Here is a 15,903-nt window from a genome sequence, read left to right as displayed (position 1 = left end):
CACTCCCCCCTGTCTGAAACCCCTCGGCCTGCTGGAAGGGGAGGGCGTTAGGAAGTCCTGACTATTCATAAGCAGCTGAGGCTAAGCAGGAGGGGGGGGGGGGGGCTTCTCTATACGAACAGGGTGGAGTGTACTTTACTCTGAAATGAAATTTAAGTAGTCAGTAGAAAGTGACTGCGACAATAAAACGTTTGGTATTGTCCTTCACGGCTTCAAGATTTAATCCAAAGTTTTGGTTAAAAACGGTTTAAAAAAGAGATTTAGAGGAGAAACGGGGGGCTGGAGTAATTAAGTTATGGTCACATTGTTATTTTTAGGTTTATTATTGTCATCCAGGATCCAGCTGCTCGACAGGCGGACAGCAGGACGGAGATCAGGACTCTGGTGGACCAGAGGAGGACGACTCTGTTCACATCAGGGTGCTCCGTCCTCAAACAGTCAAAGTTAAGGGACAACGTTTTCCTCTTTTGCATTTTTAACTGAACTCATTTTACGACATTGAAACTTTCAAAGTTCATTAACTGAGTTGGTCCATCGGCTGTTGTCTTGGTGCTGTGATCCCTGTAGTTAGTAACAACTGAACACCTTATCCAGCGATGTCATCATCATGAACACACCCGTTAAAGGCCTCCAACGAGCCACCATTGACATTTACTGCCTGTTTGACTGCTAACTGTTAGCCTAGCTCACTTTAAGGTTGGCTTGCTCATCAACTGTTGAATTAGATTGTTGCAGCAACACAAGTTGGTTGTCAGAAGTTGCTTCAAAAATGTTTTTTTGAACAAATTTACTTTTTGTTTTTTTAGGAACGACTTGCATACCGACCTGCACACGTTCAGTCTCTATTCTGCACCCCGACAATAACTCGTTAAATAAATGTTAATGAGACGCAGCGCTCGGCCCTCTGTTGGAAGATCAGGAACTATGAATTGTAGATACACGTACCGATTGTTTTTTGTATAAATGGGGTTATTTATTGATGATTTCTTCTTTAAACATTTAACGTAATAAAATACATACAGAATATATTACAGGCGATCTCGTGTCTCCTACGGGAGGTCTGTGTAGGGCAGCTTGTACGGGTACAGCGGGGTGTAGCGCTGGTCGTGCCAAAGCAGCTTGTCCTCCAGAAACTCCAGCGTTTGCAGCGTGAGGACGACGGCTTCGTGTTTCAGCATGCTGTGGACGTTCAGTCCTGACAGAGAGAAGAGGAAATAAAACTCAAGTCTTTTAAGATTCTCCTGAAGAAAGTGATCTTCTCATCTTAGTTTGCACATTACATGGAGGTCACGCTCTCCCTGCAGACTGTTTTCAGTGGAACTTTCAGTACCAATGCAACTCACGACCAATAAAATACTGAAAGGTAGCGTCACGGTTCTGTCTCCACAGCCTGTGTGACCTCAGAGAGAAATAACTCACCGATTGCTGGAATGACGTTCACCGTCTTCAAACTTGCCGTTGCCTGAAGGATGTTTTCGGGAAACTCTTCACATCTGAAAGCAACGACGACGACGTCAGCAGACTCAGCAAAGCACACGAGTGAAGTTTGCTCTGAAGCCGAGCTGATGATACTCACACATCCACTATTAGCACCGACTCCCCCCAGTGCTTCTCTCTGATGAGGTCCAGCAGGTACTGAGGGTCCGGTGTGGGGATGTTGAGAGAGTCCACGATGTGAAGGTAGTCCTGCAACAACAAAAAACAAAAAAAAACAGCGCCAAAATAATCAGAACACACGATTAGCAGTTATTTTTGTGTTATTTTTATAAGTGCAAAACGTTAGAAATTAGCCCCAAGAACAGTAAAGACACGACGACGCATCAAGTCCACGGCTCTGATGTACCTGCGCCATCTTGGAGCTCAGAGCCACTTTGAGTCCTTGAACCCGGACCTTCATGGGTAACATGTAGTAGTAGCCGGTCGGCCCTCTGGGTCCTTTGGCGACTCCGCCTGAGAGAGAAACACAGCAACACACCAACACGTCACCTCAGACTCCCGCTGAGAAGCAACCTGAGAATCACTCCAGATGAAACGATTGCAGGAAGAAGAGCAGCTCGTTATTTAACGTAGTTTCTAACGATGAAGAGATTTACACAACAGATGGAGATTTCGTTGATTTTAGCGTTTGGACGTTCTTGAGGACAGCGCTGCATGTCCCACCCTGTGACTCACGTCACAGTAGAATTAGAACGTGACACGACTCCTCGTTGGTTGCAGTGTAGTATGTCGAAATACTGATTTAAAAAACAGATATATTCACCTCCTTTCCATATCGGGGATCGGATGCTTCCATGGCGAGCTCGTCCACTTCCTTTCTGGTTCCATGGTTTCCTGCCTCCACCTCTGACCTCTGACCTGATCTTTGTGTTGGCGTGGCTCTGAGATCAAAACGACCGTCAGTGACGTGGATAATAGCTTCATGAATATTAATAAACTGGACATAATGCAGTAGTTATTACACTGCATCAGTCAGACATGAATGAATAATTACAGGTCATTTCTTTCTGTCTTTGTTTCATTGAAAATTAAGTTTCATAAAAGCAAATAATAATAATAATAATACATTCTTATAAATATGGAGTGGAAGCTGAAGCCTGAACATAAATAAATGACCTTTAGAAACGAGTGAATCAGTAACTCACAACTCTCTTGAAGTTTTTCTGCCATATTACCACCTGGTGGAGAATATCGAGCCTGAGAGGAAACAAACACACGGGTTAACTGAGACTTCCTTTTGGTGGCGGGGTGTAAAGGTTAGAGTTGTAGTTCCATTAGAAACTAACAACACTCTCCGGGTGAAAGATTACCTCGGAGGCACCGCAAAGACATCCGGGTGGAGCTCAGCCAAGCCCAGCGGCTCGCCGCCCCGCCTCTCCAGAGTCTCCACCCACGCCTGGACGGCGCTCCGATGAGCGGGAACGACGGCGTCGCACCTCCTCAGGAGAGGCAGGGAGCAGTCTGCAGGAGGAGGAGGCCGCTCTGCAGGAGGAGACACGACACAGGCCGTCAGACGGGGCTGCAACTACGGATCAGCGTCTACTTATCCGTCTGAAAGATTTCAGATCTGCCTCCCATAAATACAGACTCAAGAGGTTGAACATCCGTAGATCGATGAGTCAGAGACTCATCTGAGCTGACACGCTCAGACAGAATCCACATTTACAGCAGTTTGAACCCACTTAGTCTGGAAGGATCCACCAGGTTGGACGGCAGCAGCAGATTGGGAGGCAGAGCGCTCTCACTGCAGAACGACGAGGCGAACTGAGGAGCAGACGACTAGTTAGAGGAGCAGATAAAAAAAACACACACAAGTAGAAATCTGATAACATTCAGAAGGACCTGATAATACTGCATCAAACTACTATACATATATACTTAAAAAGTTTTACAAAGGACGACATCTGGATCTAAGACTGGTGTCGTGTTTACTTTGTCTAACTATCAAACACACACCTGTAGGTTGACAGGTGTGCAGGAGAATCCATAGAGAATATATATTTAACCTGATGAAGGTCTATGGACCAAAACATTGTTTTTAATATCTCTGAATGCAAGTGAAGAGGAACGTGTGCAGGAGACATTTTATTTGTTCAGCACTAAACTATAGTTACATAGCACTTAAGAGAAATACGTCATCAATTAATTTAAAAAAGTGATTCAAAATGATCTAACTGATTCATAGAAATGACTAAATATAAGTTTTAACATTTCAGGGTTTTAGTCTAAATATTTAACATGAGATTAAAAGATTCCGTCCATTCTTCTTGCTCATATTCCACTCTGTGTATCACTTAAAATCAGATGTCACATAGGTTTGTGATTATTAAACATGAGTGTAACGTCTTATGCAGCTGATTAAACGTATTATTTACCCTTTTAACGACTCCTCTGCCGCAAACCACCAGCGTACAACGAAGCATTTCGGGTCTGTTGTCTTTACAAAAGTCTCACAAATACACTTAAAACATCTTAAATCATTATTAAATGCACATTATAAACGAACTCGAGCCGTTTTGAAGCACTGAAAAGGTCGCGGTCGCGTTTTTTTCCGTGTGGTGGTGTGTCGGCGCGTGTTGATGACGTAGACCGGGCACAGTCGTGACAACGGCTGCGGCCCCTAGTGGCTGGAGGTAAAAACTTCAGCCAAGACTGTTCAAAAACAATGATGCAGATTTCAAATAACATGTTTCTTAATATTATTTAAGTCCATCTTAACACAACACTCACAGGCCTACATTAACATTTAAACTAGTTATTGTTTGTGGTGGAATGTAAGTAAATTCACTCAAGTATTGTATTTTAGTGAACATTTAAGGTACTTATATTTTACCTGAGTATTTCCATTTATTGCCACTTTCTACTTCTATTCCAATACATTTCATAGATAACTATTGGACTTTTGACTGCACTACATTTGTCTGACAGCTATAGTTATTTTGCAGATTTAAAATATAAATCAACTTAGAAATTATGTATTATTATAGGTTATGTTACCTAGCAGTATATCTGTAAGGTATTTTTTTTAAAAGCCACCTTTGTCCTCTGCAACATTAAAGTGATGAACACAATAATGCATGAATCATTATAATCCAATGATGTAATGTATGTGTTCCTGACGTGGGCCATCCTATGAGTACTTGAAAATATGAATCAGGAAACAAATAATATATACAATTCTTTTGTGTTTATTATTACAAAATACAAAATAATAAAATGATATATGCTGCGCCCATAATAACCCATTTTAACAGCTTCATTGTCACCTCTAAAACAGCTGGTCAGGTTTTAAAGTTTAGAATATATAGTCAACTCAAATTATCTAATTATCATAATCATATTGCTTTAAAATGTGGAAGCAAAACTCTGTTAAAGCACAAATGGTCATAAAAATATATATAAACTCAGCTATATACTGTATATCGCCAATGAATATAAAATAAATTGACTTTCAAAATTATAGACATACAGTACAATATAAACATATGCACAACTTTGGATATTTACATAGTTACATCTTTTGATCTTGTGATAGTAAGAAGAAAATCAAACACATTTCCTCCTTGAGTAATAACATCAGCAGTAAACTGAAAAGAATATTAGGAGATATTTGGTGGCAAAACTTAACTTAAATGTAGATAGAAATAACACCTTCTTGTGAAATACAACAAAGTATGAATTACAAAATGTGGAAAAATAATCAATTTATAAAACAAGTGCTGCATCGTAAAGTAGGCTTCGTCATTATGAAGCAACAAGATCGGCTTTATATACAAACAAACAAACAAACTTAAATAAAGCAGAAAGTCAGTGACACAAAACGACATAAGTCATCAAATAAACATACAACAGCGTAAGTCACAACATACAAACATATGAAAAGAACAATAAAAGAAAGGTATGGTTCTGCTGATGGAAACATCAGTGCTTTAAAACCTACATGAGGTCGGACAAAAACAAAGTTCCCCCTTTTTGGTAACTTCTTGCTGGGACTTCAAGGTCCATGTTTCTTGGACGAAAGTCAGGACCCCCAAGTGTGTTATATTTGTTGTTTGGCATTCTTTGATTTTGTGCTTGGTTGGGAAAAACAGTGACGAAGTATGCGTCTGAGCTGTCAGGGACTCGAATTCTTGGATCTTGAGATAAATGTGTCAAATGTGCGTTAGGCATCTGCTGCATTGATCTGCGTTGCCTTGAATAGACATCAGTGCCACCAGGAGGCAGTCTATTGTTTCGTCTGGGGTCCCTCATGTCAATATTAATCGCCTGTCTATAGCCATGTGGTGCCTGGAAGTCAGGTTTTGTACCTCTTGATCTAAGCACATGTTCCCTTCCTGTGAAATCATCAATGTTGAGATCTGGACGGTGGAAATCTACGTGGTGGCCGAAACCAGCATCCACCTGAGGGTAGCTGGACCTCACATTGTGTGTAGTTGGATGTCTATCAGTGTGACGAAGTCTGACATCTCCATCTACGTTCAGGTCGGGCATTCTCATGTTAACCCCAGGGATATCTGATCTGCGGTTCCTATAAGAAGGTTCTCTGAAATTGGTTGAAAAATCATCAAGGTTAAGATCTGGAGATCTGAGATGCATCTGCGGATTCTGCATTGCCACTTTTGGCATGTTTTGAGCAGTAACATTTGGACCTGTGAAATCTCCTCTCAACTGTTGTGGTTTCATATTCAGTTTTGCATTTGGAGGAGAAAAATCCAGATTTCTTGGTCTCAGAGATTCACCAAAGTCAATATCAAACCCTTGCCCGTTAATATCTGGACTTACAAACTGAGGCATCTTCAAGGAAGGGAGTTTGACTTTTCTGTTTTCCAAATCATAACCAGTTTGAGGACCCTGGAAGTTTCCTGAGGGAACATTCATGTCAAAGTTTGGACCTCTCATTCCTCCTCTGACATTAGGGGCAGTAAAGTTCACGTCAGGTCGTCCTAAGTTACCATGTATCCCTAAATCAGGACGTTTAGCATTGAGGTCTAACTTGGGAGCTTTGAAACTGGTATCCGGCAAATGTATATCTGGCATATTTAGACCATGGCCTTTCATCTTAGGTCCTGAAAGATTCACATGTGGTAGTTTTGCCTTCGGTCCTGAGAGACTGAGGTCTGGTGCATTTACACTTGGCATTTTAAATGTTCCTTTTGGACTATTGACATCTATATTTGGAATATTTAAGTCAGGCCCCTGCATGTCCCCATTGATGTCAACATTGGGGCCCTTTGGCATTCTGATCTTTGGCTTTTTGAAATTTACATCAGGGAAACCAATGTTGACATCTCGAGTGTCCATATCTAACTTGGGAGCTTGAAGGTCCATTTTCGGTAATCCAAATTTGGAGGCATCGATTCCACCTTTCAATTTTGGAGCTTTGAGATTAAAATCTGGTGACTTGAAGTCAAAGTTTGGGCCATCTAACGTTGGACTAGAAAACCCCACATCAGGCATTTTCAAATGTGGCTTTTTTAATTTTCCATATGGGCTGCCAAAACCAACATCTGGCATTTCAAAGTCACTTTTAGGCCCTTTAAGGTTGATGTTGGGTGCATTGATGTCGATGTCTGGGCCATTGAAGTTTCCATCAATCTCAGGTCCTTTTAAGTTTGGTAGATTAACTTCAGGCATTTTCAAATGTGGCATTTTGGGAGCTTTAAAGCCCATTTTAGGAAAGTCCAAGTCAGGGGCATCAATTCCGCCCTTTATCTTTGGAGCTTTAAGATCAGCGTTTATATCCACATTTGGTCCCTTTGGACCTGAAAGATTGAATTTAGGCATTTTCAATTTGCCTGAAGGAGCCTTAAGATCCCAGTCTGGAGAATGAAGCTCTGGCATTTTCATTTTACCCGATGGCATGCCTAAGTTGAGCTTTGGGGTATTAAGGTCCAGTTTGGGGCTCTTAAGATCGACTTTAGGCATGTTTATGTCTGGAGCATTTAAACCACCACTGAGATTGGGACCAGATATATCTAGATCAGGTGTTTTGAGGCCCAGGTTAGGGCCATCAAACTTTGGACTAGAAAGCCCAAAACCAGGCAGCTTCAAATTTGGCTTTTTGAATTTCCCCGATGGACCAGAAATATCAATGTCTGGCATTCCCATGTCAGCGTTAGGACCTTTGAGGTTGACATTGGGTGCGTTTACATCAAAATCTGGGCCATCGAAGTTTCCGTCAATTTTAGGTCCTTTTAGGGTTGGGAAGTTAAATTTGGGCATTTTTAATTTGGGCATTTTAAATTTTGCTTTGGGTGAACCAATGTTAACATCTGGAGCGTTAACATCAAACTTGGGAGCTTTAAGGTCCATATTTGGAAAGTCCAAGTCAGGGGCATCAATTCCACCCTTTATCTTTGGAGCTTTCAGACTCAGATCTGGTGAATTCAGATCAGCGTTTATATCCATATTTGGTCCTTTTGGACCTGAAAGATTGAATTTAGGCATTTTCAATTTGCCTGAAGGAGCCTTAAGATCCCAGTCTGGAGAATGAAGCTCTGGCATTGTCATTTTACCCGATGGCATGCCTAAGTTGAGCTTTGGGGTATTAAGGTCCAGTTTGGGGCTCTTAAGATCGAATTTAGGCATGTTTATGTCTGGAGCATTTAAACCACCACTGAGACTGGGACCAGATATATCTAGATCAGGTGTTTTGAGGCCCAGGTTAGGGCCATCAAATTTTGGACTAGAAAGCCCAAAATCAGGCAGCTCAAAATTTGGCTTTGTGAATTTACCCGATGGACCAGAAATATCAAAATCTGGCATTCCCACATCAGTGTTAGGACCTTTGAGGTTGACATTGGGTACATTTACATCAAAATCTGGGCCATCCAAGTTTCCATCAATTTCAGGTCCTTTTAGGCTTGGGATGTTCAATTTGGGCATTTTCAATTTGGGCATTTTAAATTTTGCTTTGGGTGAGCCAATGTTAACATCTGGAGTGTTAACGTCAAACTTGGGAGCTCTAAGGTCCATATTTGGAAAGTCCAAGTCAGGGGCATCAATTCCACCCTTTATCTTTGGTGCTTTCAGACTCAGATCTGGTGAATTCAGATCAGCGTTTATATCCATATTTGGTCCTTTTGGACCTGAAAGATTGAATTTAGGCATTTTCAATTTGCCTGAAGGAGCCTTAAGATCCCAGTCTGGAGAATGAAGCTCTGGCATTGTCATTTTACCAGATGGCATGCCTAAGTTGAGCTTTGGGGTATTAAGGTCCAGTTTGGGGCTCTTAAGATCGAATTTAGGCATGTTTATGTCCGGAGCATTTAAACCACCACTGAGACTGGGACCAGATATATCTAGATCAGGTGTTTTGAGGCCCAGGTTAGGGCCATCAAATTTTGGACTAGAAAGCCCAAAATCAGGCAGCTTAAAATTTGGCTTTGTGAATTTACCCGATGGACCAGAAATATCCAAATCTGGCATTCCCACATCAGTGTTTGGACCTTTGAGGTTGACATTGGGTACATTTACATCAAAATCTGGGCCATCCAAGTTTCCGTCAATTTCAGGTCCTTTTAGGCTTGGGAAGTTCAATTTGGGCATTTTCAATTTGGGCATTTTAAATTTTGCTTTGGGTGAGCCAATGTTAACATCTGGAGTGTTAACGTCAAACTTGGGCGCTCTAAGGTCCATATTTGGAAAGTCCAAGTCAGGGGCATCAATTCCACCTTTTATCTTTGGAGCTTTCAGATCTGTGTTTATGTCCATATTTGGTCCTTCTGGTAATGTACCTGAAAGATTGAATTTCGGCATTTTCAATTTGCCTGGAGGAGCCTTAAGATCCCAGTCTGGAGAAGGAAGCTCTGGCATTTTCATTTTACCCGATGGCATGCCTAAATTGAGCTTTGGGGTATTGAGGTCCAGTTTGGGGCTCTTAAGATCGACTTTAGGCATGTTTATGTCTGGAGCATTTAAACCACCACTGAGATTGGGACCAGATATATCTAGATCAGGTGTTTTGAGGCCCAGGTTAGGGCCATCAAACTTTGGACTAGAAAGCCCAAAATCAGGCAGCTTAAAATTTGGCTTTTTGAAGTTACCCGATGGACCAGAAATATCAAAGTCTGGCATTCCTACATCAGTGTTTGGACCTTTGAGGTTGACATTGGGTGCATTTACACTAACATCTGGGCCATCAAAGTTTCCATCAATCTTAGGTCCTTTTATTCTTGGAAAACTAAATTTAGGCATCTTAAATTTGGGCTTTTTGAATTTTGCTTTGGGTGAACCAATGTTAACATCTGGAGTGTTAACATTGAACTTGGGAGCTTTAAGGTCCATGTTTGGTAAGTCCAAGTCAGGGGCATCAATTCCACCCTTTATCTTTGGAGCTTTCAGACTCAGATCTGGTGAATTCAGATCTGTGTTTATGTCCATAGCTGGTCCTTTTGGTAATGTACCAAAAAGATTGAATTTAGGCATTTTCAGTTTACCCGAGGGAGCTTTAACATCCCAGTCTGGAGAATGAAGCTCTGGCATATTCAGTTTACCTGATGGCATGTCCATGTTAAGCTTTGGGGTATTAAGGTCCAGTTTGGGGCTTTTGAGGTCAACCTTGGGCATGTTTATGTCTGGTGCATTTATTCCACCACTGAGTTTAGGGCCAGAGAAATTGAGATCAGGTGATTTGAGGTCCAGGTTAGGGCCATCTAACTTTGGACCAGAAAGCCCAAAATCAGGCAGGTTCAATTTTGGCTTTTTGAATTTACCCGATGGACCAGATAGATCAAAATCTGCCATTCCCACATCAGCTTTAGGACCTTTAAGATTGACATTGGGTGCATCAACATTGATGTCTGGACCATTGAAATTGCCATCGATCTCGGGTCCTTTTAGGCTTGGAAGACTAAATTTTGGCATCTTTGGAGCTTTGAAGTCCATGTTTGGTAAGCTCAAGTCAGGGGCATCAATTCCACCCTCAGGCAATATGCCTGAAAGGTTCAAATTTGGCATTTTCAATTTGCTTGATGGAGCATCAATATGCATCTCAGGAGCATTCAAGCCAATATTTGGTTTCTTTATTGCTGGTACCTTGAATTTACCAGAGGGCATATCTAAGTTGACGTCTGGTCCACTAAGATCTAGTTTGGGTTTTTTAAGGTCCATCTCAGGAAAATTCAAATCTGAGGAGCCAATAGCTCCTTTGAATTTGGGGGCTGAGAGATCAAGATCAGGAGTCCTTAGCTCACCATCAAGCCCTTTAAGCTTTGGTCCCGACAGTCCCAAATCTGGCATTGTTAAACTTGGCATCTTTATTTTTCCTGACGGACTTCGAATATCAGCATCTGGTCCCTTTAAATCGCCATCAAAACCAGGAACTTGAAAGTGTGGCAAATCAAATTCGGGCATTTTAAATTTAGGAGCTTTGTATTTTCCAGAAGGAACTTTAGTGTCAACCGATGGCATTTGGACTGTTCCTGAAGGCATGTCAATGTCCGGCCCATGTATATCAAGTTGTGATACATCAACACCTGGCATTTCGAAGTCTAAATCAGTAGGTCTCCCACACAGCCTGAGTTTAGGTGTCTCTACATAACCGGAAGGATTGTCCAGATTAAGATCTGGGTTTTTCAGTCTCTTGGAATACTTGAGACCGAGTTTACCCGAGGGACCATCTGGGGTTCCTACATCTGGTGTCTTGACCTCACCTTCTGAACCACTAAAAGAAGGTCCAGAGAGGCCCAGGTCTGGCAGATTGAATTTTGGCATTTTGTATACATCAGTGTTTGGCAGTTGTATACCAGCTGTAGTGTTTGGACCCTCTGGTAATGTTCCGGACAAATGGAAGTCTGGAGCGTTAAACTGTGGATTTCTAGCATCGACTTTCAGTGTTGGTACCTGAGCTCCACTTAGAGCATTCCCAATCGACCCGAGACCCATCGGTGGAAGGTTCAGATTGCTGTCATATGTTAGTTCTCCAGCATCATCAGATTGTGAATCATCATCTATATCTGTGGTCAGAGTCCTGGGTTTCATAAGTCCAAAGTCAACTCCGAGGCGAGGCAACCCCATGTTGTTCTTTGGGTGGACCTTGGACGAGCCTGGTGCAGTTGGCTTGGCGGAAACCTCCCCGGTCACAATGCTCTCCATGGAACCGAGCAAGTCACGTTTCATAAACTTCCTGATTTTGGCATTGTAGAGTTTGTTGTAGGAATCATTCAGCGTCTAGAAATATAACCACAAGTTGGTGATTGGAATGTAATTATAATTCCTTCCGTTTGGTTTTAATCCCATTTGATTTGATAATATCTGTACTTCACATACCGTCTCAGGAGTCTTGGAACACTCGTCCAAGTTTCCGAGGCTCTTGCTCAAGTTGTTCCTGGTGAGGACTCGGACCTTGTCATCAAACGGCTCCATCACCTTCAGTACTTTTGTTGCCCCCAAAAGTTTATCCTCTGAAAAAGAAAATTCAAGTGTGTGCCTAAAACAAGGGTGCAGATCATAATGTATCACCCGAAGCATAGAATCATAAACCTGGCACTAACAATGGCGGGGCATTGAATACTGAGTTTTAAATGCATCTTGAAACTCTGATTACGCAGCATACAAACCTCCCAAACAAGTATTTAACATTTGAATGTCCTCAGAGAGCTATACTGTATTTCGATCATAATCTGCTCAACATTCAGTCCATTACAACTGGACTGAATATTGATGTGATCGATTGTGTGAAGGTGTTGCTAGAATACTGTACACAATATTAAAGACAGCTTTCAAGAAGTAATAGTACTGTAAATGAAAAAACACAAACTACAATCCAATAATTACCATAAGACTCAATGAAAAAACAACTGAAGTAGTGAACTCAACAAAAACTGCACATTTTAAGTGAGTATATTCTGCGCACTTAGTCAAAGTGTATCGGGTTAACAATGTACAATGACTTCAACCATTGAACATGTAAAATCTAAGACATACCTTCCCTCAGTCCCTGATTGGCTGAGTTGGTGATGCTGGAAACGACAAGCCCCCCCTCCTCTGATCGCTCCAGCGTCAGGGCGTCGGAGACACTTCTTCCCCGGCGGTGTGTCGGCTGCAAACAGACGTTTGATAAAGTGTTTAAAACAGAAGCTCGTATCAACAGGTTGAGCTTTTAACAGCAACAGAAATTTAACAGTTATTAACACAGAACTAAAAACAATATGTAAATGTTTCGTACCATGAACCTTGAGTCTCTGTCAGTGGCGTTGAATCAACCCTTTTGACTAAACCTGTAGAGGAGAATAAAATGTTCATTGAACAGATTTACAGAAATTCTTTGACACTCGGTGCAGCTTTCGAGATACTGAATGTTTGTTACACGTTAAAGCTTCCATAACAAAACAGCAGGAACATGAATTGGCCTTCAGTGAAACAGCAGTGGTGAAATGTAACGAGGTAGATTTACTCCAGTACTGTACTTAAGTACAACTTTCACTTACTTCTACTTTACTTTGGTATTTCCAATTAATACTAATTTACTTTTGGTAATGTAAGTATATGTTGATGCTTATACTTTTGTACTTTTACTTAAGATGCACGACTTTTACTTGTAACAGGGTATTTTACAGCAATGTGATATTCATACTTTTACTCAAGTAAAGGATCAGAGAACTTCTTCCTCCTCCGTACAATAGTGTCACATCTCAAAGCAGTTTAAACCACTGAAGTAAAGGAAGACCAAGTGAAAAATATGTTTTGTTAATCAATCAATGGCAGAAAAAAAACAAACTGTGCAGCATTCTTGCTCTAACGTCTAACTAAGAAGCCCATTTTTCCAATCTACACTGTGGCACCTGAATGCACCGCTCTGGCAGACTTCCGTCTCCCCTCAGCTTTAAATTTGCATTTCCAAGCTGAGAACAAGAAATAACATTTGGGCGGGGCAAATCTACTCTGCCAACTAATACACCCTATGTATGAAACACTGGTGTCGTTTATTGTATTACAGTTGCATGACTCAACAAAGCAATGTGTTTACAGCAGAAACAGAAAAGAGACTATTGATCAAATGCACATTGTTTCAAAGAAATTCTAAATCTGTACATATTTTTTAAAAGCTTCTTGGGTTACATTTGGAGTCATTAATGTATGTTTTAATACCGTTTGTCTGCATTTTACATCGTATCTCAGTGTTTTGGACTAAAATAAATATCGTGTACGCTGAAATTCTCTTTTGAGCAAATCTTAAATTTTACTGAAGATTCTAAATAAATGAACCGCACAGAACAGTTTGACTGCATACAGCTGGAAGAGTGACACCCAGGTAACTCCACAGGTGCGTCTCTCAGGTATTTCAGTTGTGGCTGAAGAGGGAAAAAGCCCGGAACAGGTCTATCGAGAGCGCTGCGGACAAGTGTTGTGTTGTTGGGTGTTTCCTTTTTGTTAAGCACACAGTTCAAAGAAAAAGCAAGAAGACCACACCCTCCGCGTATAGAAGAGCACTGGCAGACCAGTAAATCCAGACACGGATGTTCTATCAAGAGCATGTGAAAGGATGAGCTGGATGGATGAAGATATGCTTTATTCTACAGCAGCAAACCGCAGTTTGAACTCCACACATCTAAATAAAAGTGTGTCACGATCACACGGGACATTTAATCCACATGTCACAGCATCAGTGTGCCATTATAGCAAAACATATTTAATCATGGCAGGATTATTTCAATATCAATGTGATATTTACGAATATTTAAAATCACATGGCAGAATGTTAAAATGACGCTCATGACTTTTAAGGCGCATGTGCAGCATTTTAAGAAATATATGTGTTTAGGATGTCAAGCTGTTGTTAAAAGTCAACATTCATTCACACAAAATAAGTGTGAAATGATGTCAACGAGATGAAAAGACATCAATGTCAGTATTCAAACAATCAAAACACAGAATATTAGACAGTAAAAATGTGCTGTACTCTACTTTGTCAGTCGGTAGTTTTGTATCATGTGTCGTCTGAATGAATTCTAACAACACTTCTACCAGACAAACCTCCACGTCGACTGTGTGAAGCCAGATTAATGCCAAAGGAAGCAGCGGATTTACTACTTAAAGTTAAATATTATACATTTTACAGGCCAGCCAAAGTGCAGCTGCCTGCAGATACAAAGGGGAATGTTCCGTCAGCAGGAGCCGATGCACAATATAGAGAGCGATCGATCAAAAACACATTTTCTTTGCTTCATCAGCAGCATTGTGAGCAGTCAGCACATTTGTGACTCAGCAGCAGCAGAGGATGTGTAGTCAGTGATAATAAGAGGGTGCACACGGCACGAAGCGAAGGCCATCAAAAATAACTTCATGTCATTTATATTTGACATACTCATGCTTTTATGTTTTGTTCTGCTGTATGTTTTTAGTGTCGAACAATGCTGCATGGTTCTGTCTTTATATTACATAATCATCTATTTGCTCTGCATGCTCTTGTCTAACTCTGGCACATTGACAGTGATGTTTCATTAACGTGCACTGTGCCGAACGAATAAACTAATTAATAAATAACTGGTGAGACTTTTTAAATAAAACACATTTTGCTGTTTCTTAGAAAAATGTAATTATGAGTGTTACGATACAGAAAAGTGGAAACTAAAACCTGTGTGTGCAAGACAGAAAAATAAAACCTTTCATGCGCACAAGCTGCCTACTGGTTGAACATGAAGCAAAAAGGAAACGACGTGTTTCAACAGTTTCTGTCGTCGAGACAGAAACTACCCGGATGACGGCGCCTGAAACTGAAACACCGTCACCTTTAGGACATGGCACCACCCAGGGCACCAATGAGAGAAGAGACTGACCTCAGGGTCCACCAGGCAGCTGCTGGGCCTCGGCGCTGTTGCTGTTGAGTCGAAGCGTTTTCAGCAGAGTTACGAGTCCTGCCGTCTGTCTGCAGGTTGTGACTGAGGAGAGCAGCTGCAGGCAGGTGGACCAACACCTCACCTGAAGCAGGCGAACAGGTTGCACCTCTGATATCCCGCCTCCATTAACTGTCAATATACACAAACACACCCTGACTACCACACGCCTGCGGCTCATATGCAGACAAAACACAACTTGAGTCCTTGACCTGCTTTTCCTCACACGTCAACACATCTGTTCCCACAACACACACACACACACACACACACACAGTAAAAGTACAAAAGAATGCGCATCAAAATATACTTAAAGTACCAAAAATATTAATTATGCAGAATAGTTCGGATTAATATACTTTATATTATAATTAATGCTGCAGCGAGTAAACACAGGGATGTGTTATATGATTTGATTCATATCTTCTATCACTAATGTGAAGCTGTGCAGAAACTAATGCCGTCACATAAATGTAGTGGAGTAAAAAACACTCCGAATTACTGGAGAAGTATAAAGTAGCATACAAGGGAAGTACTAAAGTACCTTGAATTTGTACTTAGCGACATATAC

General features: G+C 41.3%; 2 protein-coding genes across 2 annotated transcripts; both read right to left on the bottom strand.

Annotated features, from left to right (window-relative positions):
• Window positions 1-958: 958 nt before the first annotated feature.
• mrpl4 (mitochondrial ribosomal protein L4) lies at window positions 959-4,040 on the bottom strand. The gene is made up of 9 exons (XM_079278115.1): window positions 3,873-4,040; window positions 3,180-3,261; window positions 2,808-2,979; window positions 2,643-2,694; window positions 2,261-2,378; window positions 1,844-1,950; window positions 1,577-1,686; window positions 1,420-1,493; window positions 959-1,195 (listed from the first exon to the last, which is right to left on the bottom strand). The coding sequence occupies exons 1-9, from the start codon at window positions 3,918-3,920 to the stop codon at window positions 1,050-1,052; spliced, it is 909 nt and encodes a 302-aa protein (XP_079134241.1). The 5' UTR covers window positions 3,921-4,040; the 3' UTR covers window positions 959-1,049.
• Window positions 4,041-8,707: 4,667 nt separating this feature from the next.
• Window positions 8,708-15,358, bottom strand: LOC306785085 (uncharacterized protein; the record flags this gene model as incomplete). Its single annotated transcript, XM_079279309.1, has 6 exons — window positions 15,276-15,358; window positions 12,665-12,716; window positions 12,424-12,538; window positions 11,767-11,900; window positions 8,895-11,667; window positions 8,708-8,727 (listed from the first exon to the last, which is right to left on the bottom strand). The coding sequence occupies exons 2-6, from the start codon at window positions 12,665-12,667 to the stop codon at window positions 8,708-8,710; spliced, it is 3,045 nt and encodes a 1,014-aa protein (XP_079135435.1). The 5' UTR covers window positions 12,668-12,716; window positions 15,276-15,358.
• Between the last annotated feature and the right edge of the window lie 545 nt (window positions 15,359-15,903).

This window comes from Melanostigma gelatinosum (genome assembly GCF_949748355.1).
Source record: "Melanostigma gelatinosum genome assembly, chromosome: 11".
Classification (NCBI taxonomy): domain Eukaryota; kingdom Metazoa; phylum Chordata; class Actinopteri; order Perciformes; family Zoarcidae; genus Melanostigma; species Melanostigma gelatinosum.
The sequence above is the reverse complement of the archived record's forward strand: the minus strand, read 5'-3'. Positions and strand labels throughout refer to the sequence as shown.

Excerpts from the sequence above, each read along its gene's own strand:
- mrpl4 (XM_079278115.1), bottom strand. The coding sequence starts at position 3,920 with ATGCTTCGTTGTACGCTGGTGGTTTGCGGCAGAGGAGTCGTTAAAAGG. Across the intron at positions 2,980-3,179 it reads GGTGGATCCTTCCAGACTAA|AGCGGCCTCCTCCTCCTGCA; the intron begins GTGGGTTCAAAC and ends CTCCTCCTGCAG. Across the intron at positions 1,494-1,576 it reads TCGGTGCTAATAGTGGATGT|ATGTGAAGAGTTTCCCGAAA; the intron begins GTGAGTATCATC and ends CGTTGCTTTCAG.